Source organism: Phascolarctos cinereus, unplaced genomic scaffold (genome assembly GCF_003287225.1).
Source record: "Phascolarctos cinereus isolate Bilbo 61053 unplaced genomic scaffold, phaCin_HiC Scaffold_4;HRSCAF=312, whole genome shotgun sequence".
Taxonomy (NCBI): domain Eukaryota; kingdom Metazoa; phylum Chordata; class Mammalia; order Diprotodontia; family Phascolarctidae; genus Phascolarctos; species Phascolarctos cinereus.
The window spans coordinates 81,868,500-81,880,777 of record NW_027555847.1 but is presented as its reverse complement, the minus strand read 5'-3'; the positions used below and the strand labels follow the sequence as shown (position 1 = coordinate 81,880,777).

The 12,278-nt window shown below is 47.0% G+C and overlaps 1 protein-coding gene across 1 annotated transcript in view; it reads left to right on the top strand.

The window, feature by feature from the left end:
* The window catches only part of PRKCD (protein kinase C delta), a 59,421-nt gene extending 49,923 nt beyond the window's left edge, over positions 1-9,498 (top strand). The window contains 6 exon segments of the mRNA XM_020971535.2: positions 829-920; positions 2,896-2,958; positions 3,590-3,728; positions 4,714-4,902; positions 7,089-7,217; positions 8,798-9,498. Of these exon segments, the coding sequence (XP_020827194.1) occupies positions 829-920; positions 2,896-2,958; positions 3,590-3,728; positions 4,714-4,902; positions 7,089-7,217; positions 8,798-8,956 (771 nt within the window). The 3' untranslated portion in view covers positions 8,957-9,498.
* The last annotated feature ends 2,780 nt before the right edge of the window (positions 9,499-12,278 follow it).

Below are 12,278 nucleotides of genomic sequence, written 5' to 3'. Positions count from 1 at the left end.
GATTTCTGAGATGTAAATGCTCACGCTGAAAATTTAACAGCGCCTGTTCAAGCTGACTCCAAGACACTCCTGTCTGAGTGATTCCGTATTCTTTCTTGGATAAAATAGAAACTCCTCCTCCTGGCATTTAAGTCCTTTCACAGCCTGGCTGTGTCCAGCCTTACTTTCATATCTCTCTCCTTCTCATACTCCATTTCCACCAGACTGGCCATTCCCCAAACTTGACCGGTCATCTTTGCCTTCTTGCTGTGCCCCAGACTGGTCTCCTTCCTTGCCTGTACCTTTTTAGCTTCATCTTTCAAGGCTTCTCTCACATGCAACCTCCTCCAGGAAGCCTTTCTCAGGCCTCTTAGTTGGTAATGTTCTCTCCCACCTCTGGTTATCATATACTTACTGTAGTAGTAGCAGTGGCAATAGTAATCATAGTAATAGGAGGAAGAAGAGTAACCACTTATTTACAGGGGGTGTCCCAAAAGTCTCAGAGTAGTTTTAAGCTTTAATACCTGAAGACTGCACTAAGACTTTTGGACACCCTATATAGCACATTAAGGGCGGCAAGTTATCTCATTTCTTATTAGATCCCTCTCACTCCCCTCCTCCTCTGCCCCAATGGAATGTGAGGTTCTGAAGGGAAGGGACTGGTTTTTTGTGTGTTTTATCTCCAATGCCTAGCACACAGTTGACAAATAATAAATGCTAGTTGAAATCGGCATGTCCGGCATCGACTGAGTGTTGCCCACAGGGGTACTTTGTAGGGGGTCTACCTACCTGTCCCCATATGCTGGACTGTGGCCCCTATGCTCACTACCTTTCCCTTCTTCTGGCCAGGATCACCTGTTCTTTGTGATGGAATTCCTCAATGGAGGCGACTTGATGTTTCACATCCAGGATAAGGGACGCTTTGACCTGTACCGAGCCACGTGAGTGATGGGCCAGACGTTCCTGGGTGGTGGGAGGAAGATTCCCCCTACAGAGTGGAAGGCATTGTAGTGTCCCCTAGACCCTTTTCCGTTCCCCTGTCTTTCTCTCCTGGGAAGCCGTACTCACCGTGTCTGAGCCCCAGGGATCAGGGCTGACAGAGGAAAGATTTGCAGCAGATAGAGCGTTCTTGGTACCCTTCAGATCACCCTCTGTTGGAAGCTGGAGTAGATTGGAAAAGAGCCCAGGACCAGAAGTACTGGTTTCATGCATGTCCCAGCCTTATCTTGAATTCACCGCGACTTCAGGGAGTCCCCGTCCATTCTAGCCTTAGTTTCCTCATTTATAAAGTGTCAGGGTTGGGGAGACTAGGTGACTGATCTTAGAATCTCAGCTTTTGCTGCTCCAATGTCCTGTTCTTCTCTGGCAGTGCCCGGGAATGATAATAACTCCTTATGTGCATAAAGGGCCTTTTCCCTTCATGTTCATTCTTCTGTTAGATCCTCAGACCAAAAGGGCAAGCCAGAGATTATTATCCCCTTTTTACAGATGAGAAGAATGAGGCCTAGAGAGACATTAATAACACCTTACATTTATATAGCACTTTCACATAAATTATCATATTTGGTTACACAGTCACACATTGAGCTGGGACCAAGTTGAAACTAGAGATTGGGCTTTTGACTCCTGATTTTTTTAAAATTTAATTTATTTATGTTTTAGTTTTTTAGTTTTTATTTTGTTTTAGTGTTTTTAGTTTTCAGCATTCACTTCCATAAGATTTTGAGTTTTGAATTTTCTCCCACTGCCACTTCTGACTTTTGTCCAGGATTGATACTTTGATATTGAGCTTGGTCAGGTCCTGCTTTTGAGGAGCTCAGTCATCCAGATTGTGTTTGGAGGGAAAAAAAAAAGAAGTCATCAGTCTTAGTTGGAATGATATAGGGAACCTCTAGGCAATGTTCTTTTGGGGAAAAAGAGTTTAGGTATAGGATTGGCCCTTAGCCCAACATGATCTCTGGGGCACAGTCTAAGTTGTGATTCCCATAAAAACTCTCCTGTGATACTGTATGAATTCAAACTTCACTTTCTCCCCATGGTCTTTAGTTGGCCTGGTAGTGAGAGAAAGGGAGGGGTATGTGTCCTGGGGATGAAGAAGCGGTAAGAAGGGCAGAAGAGGCAAACCTTTAAGCCAGCTCCTACCCCTTCCCAGAGGATGAGCCTAACCCATCCTGTTTCCAAGACACCTGAAAAAGCCCTTACCTGCTCTTATAGTCCTAACTTATCCTCCATAAACTTGACCCTCTCCCCTTGACCTTAAACCTCTGATAACTATTAACATTACTTCCTTTGACATGGCCCTATTCAATTCTGTGGTGCTAGAGCCCACTGCTTATGGTCAACTTCTGTCGTGAACCTAATTCCTCTGCTCAGTGACCAAAAGCCCAAATAGAGGGAATCTAACTTTCTGATGGCCCTATCTCCTCCTAGCCTTAATCCTCTTCCAATAATGGTAACTTCCTCCATGGCCCTAACACTTTTCCAATGACTATTCCACCATCACCCTGCCCGCACCCTCCATCCCAGTGATGTTAACACTAGTGGCCATACCACTTTCATTGCCATACTTCCTCATGGTTACATCCCCTCCATATCCCTGACCTTTCCTTATGAGCCTAAACCCCACTGTAGCTTTAAGCCTCCCAATGGCCCTAATACCTGTCCTGCCTCATCATGGCCCTAAACCTCTACACCAAAATAGTCCAAATACCCTCTGATGGTTTTAACTCCAACAATCAGCTCTCCAGTAGCCATCCCTCCTCGATGGTCTTAACCCTCTGCATGCCCTGAACCATGCTTTTCTCTTCCACCAAGACCCTAAACTCCTCCAATAGCCTTGACCTTCCACACGATTGGAGGAGCTACCTTATCCAACAGTGACCAATTCTCTTATCCTCCTCTGCCTTCCTTGGACAGGTTTTACAGTGCTGAGATCCTGTGTGGTTTACAGTTCCTACACAGCAAAGGCATCATTTACAGGTGAGTCATGGCCTAGAAATGGACGGGGGGGTGGGAGGTAAGGGATACAAGGCAACTGGGAGCTCCAAAAACACAGGAACCCCTGTTAGCCAAATGTTACAGTCCCTTCCAGTTTGGGGTGCAGTGTTCTGCTTGTAGTAGACGCCTAACAAATACTTGTTGAGGTAGGTTGAACCCAGGGCAGACAGGCCAGGTTCAGCAGAGCTGAAGAAGAGGTCTTTCCTAAGGACCAGGGATCAAAGGCAGATCTCCTTGAGGTGGGGGGAAAGGAAAAGGAAGAAGAGCCCATCAAGGGTCCATTTAATCACTCTTGCTCTTGGGGGTATTGGGAGCCCCTTTTGTCTCAGCTCCATGGAGAAGAGTCTCTGTCTCTTCTCCCTCCCCCCCATCCCCCCATTGATCAATACTCACCTTAAGGAGAACTCCCTCCTCTGTTTCCTCTCCACCCCCATGTCTCTCTCTGCCTGTGTTGGTCTGTCTGTCTCTCCTTGGCCTCTAATGGCCTGCTTGAGAAGAGCATCCCAAGTGCTGGACATCTCTGCCAAGGGTGAAGAAGATGGGAAGCTCAGGGTCTCCTCTGCTGTATCAGGCTGGTTCAGTGAACCCTCTGTTTTATCTTACTGTCCCACAGGGACCTCAAACTGGACAATGTGATGCTGGATAAAGAAGGCCACATCAAGATCGCCGATTTTGGGATGTGCAAGGAGAACGTGGTGGGGGAGAGCAGGGCCAGCACATTCTGTGGTACGCCTGACTACATTGCCCCTGAGGTAAGAATGCGCCTGGGCAGTAAGCATTCCTGCCCTGGCCCAGGAGGGAGACCTACCTTGTGAAACACAGAGCATGAGGTGGTTCAGGAAGGGGTCTCCTACACCTAGCTTTGGCCAGAGGCTGACAGTACCTGACAGTACCCACCTGTAAGGCCCTGACAGGAAACCTTCAGAACCATTTGAAGCCTGGTCTCCAGGACTGAGAGTTCCTGTGCCTGGGGGCCTCTCAGCATCTGTCCTATCTGAATCACTGGGGTCTACAGGGGAGTGCCAAATATTTTAGCCTCCGACCAGAGTGGCATATCAGTGAAGGCTGTGTTGCATTTCCCTGGCCCCAAATGCTGGAAGGTGCCATCTTGGTGTCCCACAGCTGGAGAAGTGGTCATTTCTTTTCTGTCTCTGGCCAGTGCCAGGACTTAGCATGGTCATCCAGGGACACCTAGGCCTTCTGCCCCCTGGATTGTTCTGTAACCTCGGATGAGCACTTCTTTCTCTCTGGGCCCGGGTTTCTCACATCTCCCTACTCCCACTAGATGAATAATTTGACTTTGAGAAAGTGCTTTGAATTCAGGAGTGGGGGCGGGGGAGGGGGTTGGCTTTCTGATCTCTTAGTAGAGGAGATGAGAAAACAATCAAGAGAATGTCTGAGGTGGAAGAGACCTTAGGAAGAATGGTGTAGAGGACGAGCTACTGATCTAGGAGTCCTGAGACACGGGTCCCACTCCTAGCTCTGCTGCCAACTGGCTGTCTGACCTTGGGCCATTCTTTTGTCTCTTCTGTCTGGGAATCCGTTTCTTCCTCTGTCACATGAGAAAGTTGATGATCTCTGAGTATCTCTTCTAGATCTGAAAGAACTCAGGAAGTCTAATTGGGTATGACTATGAATAGAATAGAAGAGAGTCCACCAGCACCCGTGCCATTCCCTGCTTGTCCCAGAGGCACTTTTGCCTGCCCTGGCCCCAGCTCTCCCATTTTGCTTCTACAGATCCTGCAGGGCCTGAAGTATACATTCTCAGTGGACTGGTGGTCCTTTGGTGTCCTCCTATATGAGATGCTTATTGGGCAATCCCCCTTCCATGGGGATGACGAGGATGAGCTCTTTGAGTCCATCCGTGTGGACACGCCTCACTACCCACGATGGATCACCAAGGAATCAAAAGACATCCTGGAGAAGGTATGAAGACTCCTATTGATATCAGGAGAGCATTGTCAGGAGGAAGGGAGAGCCCAGACAAGGATGGCAAGATTTGGAAGAAGATAATAGCTAATAAAAGCTAGCATTCATATAGAAATTTAAGGTTTGCAGAACACTTTGTAGATATTATTTCATCTTCACATCAACCATAGGAGGTAGGTACAATTATGATTCCCATTTTACAGGTAAAGAAACTGAGGCAGACAGGTTATGTGACTTGCCCAGAGTCACACAGCTAGGAAGAGTCTGAGGCCAGGTTTTCCTGACTCCAGGCCCAGTGCTCTAACCACTGAGCCATTTAGCTGCCTAGATCAATCAGTTAGTGTTTATTAAGCTCCTCTATGATGCACCAGGCTCTGTGCTAAGTGAGCACTGGGGGCTACAAAGAAAGGTCAAAGACAGTCCCTGCCTTCAAAGAGCTCACGATCTGATGGATGCTACTCTCTAAGGCATGATACTTGTAAGAGAGGAGGAAAAGAAGCAGAAAGAGCCCGAGTTCCCATTTTTCCCTATTCCTGGTCATGGGCTCCTTCCAGAGTCATAACCCCTCGGTCACTACATGCGTGTTACAGCCATGACCTGGGGGAGCTCTTTCTCTTCAAACTGTAAAGCCACTGAGCTGAGCTGAGTAGGATTTGTTCTCTCTGGTGAAGAGAGGCTGGGGTGGGGGTGGGGAAGGAGCTGCAGGAAAGTAGAGGAAAGTTTATTTTGGAGCAAAGGAATCATCTCAAGAGCACTGGGGAGAGGGCGGAGTTAACCTACTTAAGGGAACAGTCTCTTCTTAGATGCCATCAAACTCACTTCCAAGACAGCATTTAATTGAAGACAAACAATGCAGTTGATTCTTGTCCATTCATGAAATCAGGTCTGTGAGACTGCCACCTGGCTCATCTTTGTTGGCCCTTATTCCATAAATGTATATATTGCATAATACTAAAGCCACAGGTCTTTAGAAATATTCCATCATCCCCAATGCCAGCCAGCTTGGCCTAGTCACCCCTGAAGTCAGTCTGTCTGAATCAGTGATGTTTGGTTTTTCCAACATGAGTGCTTTTTACCCATTTACTTCTGAGCAGGAAGGAACCTTAGAGGTCACCTAGTTCTACCTCTGTCATTGTTTTACAGATGAGGAAACTGAGCCCCAGAAAGGTGAAATAAGTGACTGGCTTAAGGTCACATAGGTCATTGGTAGCGGAGTCAGTATTTGAGCTTGGGTTCCTAATTCCAAATTTAGAGCTCATTCAAGTTCACAACATCTTGGCCTTACTGTGTGCATTTCACTCCATCTTTCTAAGTACCAAGGTGGCCAGGTACCTCCTATGTGCCAGGTACTGGCATATAGAGAGAAGCTCAAAACACAAGGTGCCTGCCCTCAGAAAACCCACAGTCTAATTCAGGAGACAAGACTCACCCACATATTACTCTCTGTATTAAGAACAGAGCTGGATTGAGAGGTCCAGACAATAAAGACCGCAAGAACCCAGCAGAAGAAAAAGAAAAATTGCTTTTGGCTGGAGGTAGTCAGTGATGACTTTTCAGAGGATACTGGTCTTGACCTGAGCCCTAAAGGAAGGTAGAATTTGTATGGGTAGAGAAGCAAAGACGAATATTCTCAACTGGTGGAAATAATGTCATCCAAAATGTCCCATGTTGAGTGCCATATACTATTGATGTTTCTCCTCTTCTCCCTCCAGTCCCAGCTCTGTTGCCTGCTAGCCCTATATAATAGGCAATTACTTCCCTGTCTCAGGGCTTTACTTTTCCCTCATCTTTAAAATGGGGATAATAATTCCAAACACAGGATTATTTTGAAGATTATCTCATTTAGATAATGTATATAAAGGCACTTTGTAACCATGAAGCATTATAGAAAAATAAACAGAACCTTATTCCCAACAAGAAGAACTTCTTGGCTCACTCATCAGATCATCCATTTGCCTCCAGATGAAGCTTCTCTCTCTGGCTGGGGCACCTAGAACCAGGTGGGAGAAGACCATGGCCAGCTTCTCTGATGCAATCCTCACTCTGTCCATCACCTAAGTCCCCCAGTGATTGATTCTTGTAGGTTGTTCTCTGCAAACTTGCCTAAATCCTTCCTGAGTTTGAACTTAAACGTGTGTTTATATAACTTTCTAATATAACCATGGTGTTCTTTTGGGCTACAGTTGTTTGAAAGAGATCCCACTAAGAGACTGGGGGTGACAGGTAACATCAAAGTCCATCCGTTCTTCAAGACTATCAACTGGACTCTCCTGGAGAAGAGGGAAGTGGACCCACCATTCAAGCCCAAAGTGGTAAGTGGTCCCACTACCTTGTAGTTGCTTGGCCCCAACTCTCCTTCTTCCCCCGCCCCCAGATCCATCTTCAAACTTCCCTGCCTTCTTTCCATCCACCACCTCTCCTATTTTCACCTTCTCACTCCACTCTCTTCTTCTCTGACTTTGACCTTGCCCTCCTTGGTTCCTCTATCTATTCTCTCTCATTCTTCAGCTGAGCAGACGTTTCCTGTCCCCATCATGTGCTTGGCATTCAAGTAAGCTCCATGAAGTCAGTGACTATTTAATTTTTGTCTTCATATCCCCAGACCTGGTACAATGCCTGGCACCTAATAGATGCTCAATTAATGCCGATGGGTTGAATTGAATTAAATTAGAAGATATTGATGATTGAGTATCTGCTTTGTGCCTAGCCTCATGCCAGATCTTCTGAAGGATCCAAAGACACATAGGGACCAGTCTCTGTCTTTAAAGAGCTGACAGTCTTCCCTGAGCAGGGAAAGAGGGGTGGGGCTAATATGTACATGAAAAGCCACATACATTGCAAGAGTTATGTATCTGTATGAGATGTGTAACCATCACCACCATCAAGCCCCCTTCCATACATCCTTTCCCCTTCTCTCTGCTATTCCATTTAACTTAGATTTAGCTCTTCTGTGCAGGAGATGGAGTGGGATTCAATGAAATCCAAGCTATTCTTCTGTATATTGCCTTCTCTTTCCCTGCTTTAGAGTTATCCTCTGTTCTGGTACTTGGGCTTCACATAAGAATTAGACCAGCCATTCTGTGCAAACTCATATGAGGGAAGCATCTGTGGTTTGACTTGGGACACCCTCAGGTGGGAGCACAGAAGGGGGAGATAACAGGGGTAATGAAAAGTCACCAGTACAGCACCCACTGTCCCTCTGCCCAAGTAGGACATCATCCATCACCTCCAAAGCTAGAACAGCAGCCATCCTCCACAAAGGGGCCATAACCAATACATCCAAAAGGGGGACTCGAAGGTGGAGGGAGGAGTTTAGGAGAGGAGAGTTTAGGGCATGAAGTTTTCCAACCATGGCAAAAGGAAGGAATCTACCATATTCCTATGAGAAGCCACCCATTTGAACTTGGGCCACATTCTCATCACTTCTCTGGAGGTTAATAGCTGGGACTCCCAGATCTATTATCATTCTATGCATGAAGGTATCTCTCAGGGATACTGAAAAGGTAAGAGATTTTTATGGGGAAGGGAAGAGTATCTCACATTCTGAAACTGGCCTCCCGCCCTTTGATGTCACAGGTGGGGAACCATAACTAACAGAGGGAGCATGTCTAGAACAGAGAGAGCCCATTTTGTTTAAAGGCTAGGCCCAGAAAAATAGAGAGGTTTCCTAGTCTCCCATATCCACTCATTCTCTTTGGTACCTAGGGTCCTCCTTCCCTCTCCCTCCACTATACCCTACTTTTAAGAGAGGTCCTAGGATCATGGCCATAGCCATGCTGGGGACTTACAGGAGGGACGAGTATATGGCCTTCTCCTGGCCTAAGGTCCTGCCACCTGCTCACTCTGACCTCTAACATACTCAACTCCTTGCCTTCATACCTCCCCATTATAGAAGTCAGCCGGCGACTACAACAATTTTGACCGGGAGTTCCTAAGTGAGAAGGCCCGCCTATCCTTCAGTGACAAGAACCTCATTGATTCCATGGACCAGTCAGCCTTTGCCGGCTTCTCCTTTGTCAACCCCAAATTTGAGCGACTCCTGGAGAAATGAGTGTTCTGTTGAACCCTCCGCCTCCTTGGTCAAAAGCCCACCAGTGCTAGCTAGCTATGTGTACCGGTTCCCAAGAGTGAACAGGGCTAGGATCTCTCCTGGCCCCCTCTCAGCCCTCTCCTGGGCCCCCATGATATGCAACAGTGTGATTGTAATTATTTCTCCAGCTGCCTCCATGCCCATAGGCGGCAGGTCTTTTGCATGGTTGGGGTTTTAGGTACCTTCCTCTGTGAATCATGTGTGAATTTTCTGCTCCTCTACTTGAGGAGAGAGATTGTAAATCCCATGTTTTGTTACTTGAATGTAGTTATCTATTGAAAATACATATTATATATAAATATATATATATATACATATATATATATATACATATATATATATATATATGAAAAGCTGTATATATTGCTCCATAGAGAAGAAACATGTAAGGGAACTGGTGATGTGTTGACTTTTTTATAAAAACACACAAACAAAATCCAAACATAAACCATGAGACCTCTTGGTTCTTTTATTTATGTCTCCAATAAAACAACGGAACAGTCTGGCTTTTCTTCTGAAGAGTTTTCTTCTTCACAAATTTCTTGGCCACTATCACATTCTGATGCCCATCTAAGGGACTTGGGAAGTTCTCTGCCCTTGCCCTGGGCCAGCTGCACCCGGGCCTCTGCAATTGAATCATCCTACCCACCAGGTCTGGCCTCTTCTCCACTAGCTGCACATATGCTCTCTTGAGTCATGCAAATGCTGGTGTTTATATGTCTTCTTATTAGATAGGGGCTGGGAGAGAAAAAGTCGAGTTTAATCAGCAGTCATCCTCTGCCTTATGTCCCCGGCCATTCTCAAGCAGGGATTGTTTATGAGAGAGATAAGGGGATGCCTGGACCTGCCCTCAAGGAGAGTATAGTCTGGAAAGAGATCAAGGAGCCAGACCCTGCCCTAGGACAAACTTCTAGGATGTATAGAAAAAACAGAGGAGGATGTGAGAGCCAAGAAAAAGCTCACAGTCTATCTAGGTTAGGGGTTGGCAGAGACACAAGATTGATGAAGAAAAACAAAATAGAACTTGGAATAAATAGTAATATTTGCTAAGTGGCCAGTGGGTGGGGTACAGAGAAAGTGCTGTGATTCAGAGATCAGTGTGAGCTGTATTGATCAAGAGAAGCTTTCTGGTTACCATCAGACTTGAGCTGGCCCTTGGAAGAAGGATAGGATTTGGAAAGGAGGAAAGAAAGGAGCGTTCTAAGAGAATATGAGGCAAGAACATGGAGGCTGGAATGTTTGCAGTATGTGTGTGTGTATGTGGGAGGGGGTTATGGGTGAGGAGGGTGGGGGAGACAGTGACTGCCCCAACCACTGGCTCATTGGAGTGCTGGGTCCATGTTGAGGTGAAGGGGAGGTGAGTTTGGAGAAAGAAGGAGGCTCTGAGGCAGCTAACTACACTCTGGTCCCGTCTGCCTACAGCCAAGCACGTTAGCGTGTCTAAAGCCCAGTGGTAGGTGTGTGCTTTGTCTGTCTCAGGGCAGAACCAGGCATTCACCCTTGTTCCCTCTGGTATCTCTCTCATACTCAATTGCCACCCCATTCCCCAAGAACCTAGAGAATTGGAGAACTTGCAAAGGCTAGAAAGAAAGCCCCAAGTCCCCCTGTGTCCTGTCCCAAAGGGCCACATTCTTCTTTTTCCTGAGAGGACTCAAGGAGGAAAGCAGCCACTGTCTGCAGAACTTTCAGCATCTGGCAACCACAGAAGCTCATTTCCTGCAACCACATTTTTATGGGCTGAAATACAAGTTTCCATGGCTGGAGTGAGCCAGAGTCAGAGAGTGTAAGGCAGCCAGCTGGGCGGAGGGCCTGACAGAGGGCTGATGACCACGGCCCAGCCCTGCCCAGGCACTCACCTGGTCAGTTGCAGGAAACCCTAGGGTCAAATGGGGAAACAGGCTTTGCTTTAGCTTAGAGCATTCTGCAAGCTGCTAGTCTGTACCTGAAACTTCAACGCTGCCCCGTCAGTCCGCATCATCTTCTTACACATGCCCTATCCAAGGAAAACAAGACCTGAATCCCAAAGACCCTGTCCCAGCTCTGGGACATGGTGTAGTAATCATGGTGGGGTTGGGGGCTGGGCTGGATAGAAGGAAATTCTAGCTGTTGGGAGCTACAGCCCATCTGTGACTCCTGGGGTGGGGGGAATTTCAGAGGGAATTTTTTTTTTAGTTGAGAGGAGGGTTAGATGCTGTTAGTTCCTATCAGCCTCCAATAAAGAAGCCTCAGGGGAGATGCGGGGGAGCTCTTTTCTACCACTGTGAGCCTATGGCTGATCCAGATTTATCTTGTCAGTGTTCCCAGGGATTCAGTTTTCTAGACTGTGGAGGAAGAAGGACTGGGATGGTTAGCAGGGACAGCGGGACTGGGGTGGGGGTGGGAGAGGGGAGAGAAGAAAGACTTACTTCTGACAGTGGGACCACCCATACCTGCCTTTGCCCAGTCTGGGGAGGCAGGGGCCTGGTCTCCTCTTCCCAGCTGGAGTTCTTCACACCCTGATCCCCATCTGAGCCAGAAGTAGGGCCCACAGTAAATCTAGTTCAGTTTCCTCAGAGGTCTGGGGGAAGTGACCAGCCCTCAGTGCCAGCAGAGTGACGGCAGCTAGGAATGGTCCCCTGTCCATGGACCAGGAATGTGAAGCCTGAATTGCATCTGAAGAGATGCAAGATGCTTTCCCATCTTGGGGGACCAGTATAGTAATGGGTTCATCCTTTCTGTCTCTGGTACTTGGTGGACTTCCTGGGGCAGGGAGGAGATGGGTGGAGTCGAGACAGACTGAAGCACAGAGATATAGTGGGGGAAAGCAAATACTAGTAGCAATGTGTCGAGGTGTTCAGTGACAGCACGAAATGGAAAGCTTGGGAAACACACACACACACACACACACACACACACACACACACACACACTCCCACACACAGTATAGATGGAGGTTCAGAAAAAGCAACAACATACACAGAGGCAAAGATAGAGGACATATCTTGTGGGATAGGGAGATGGGCCTTGGGCCAAGCTAGGCCACATTCCCCTCCAGTCACACTCCCCTCACCACCCCTTTCCCTTCCTGGGAGATGAACCAACTGTGACTCTTACCACAGCACAGTAGAACCTCTGGCTTATAGTTAAGAAGCTAGATCTCTTCTTCTGTTTTCCAAAATGTGAAATTCCAGGACGTAGAATACAAATATAGTAGAACATACACTTATATGTATGTAAATGTGTGTATATGCATACACACATATATGTATAGACACATGTCATATTTAGTGGTCCTTTCCAGTTC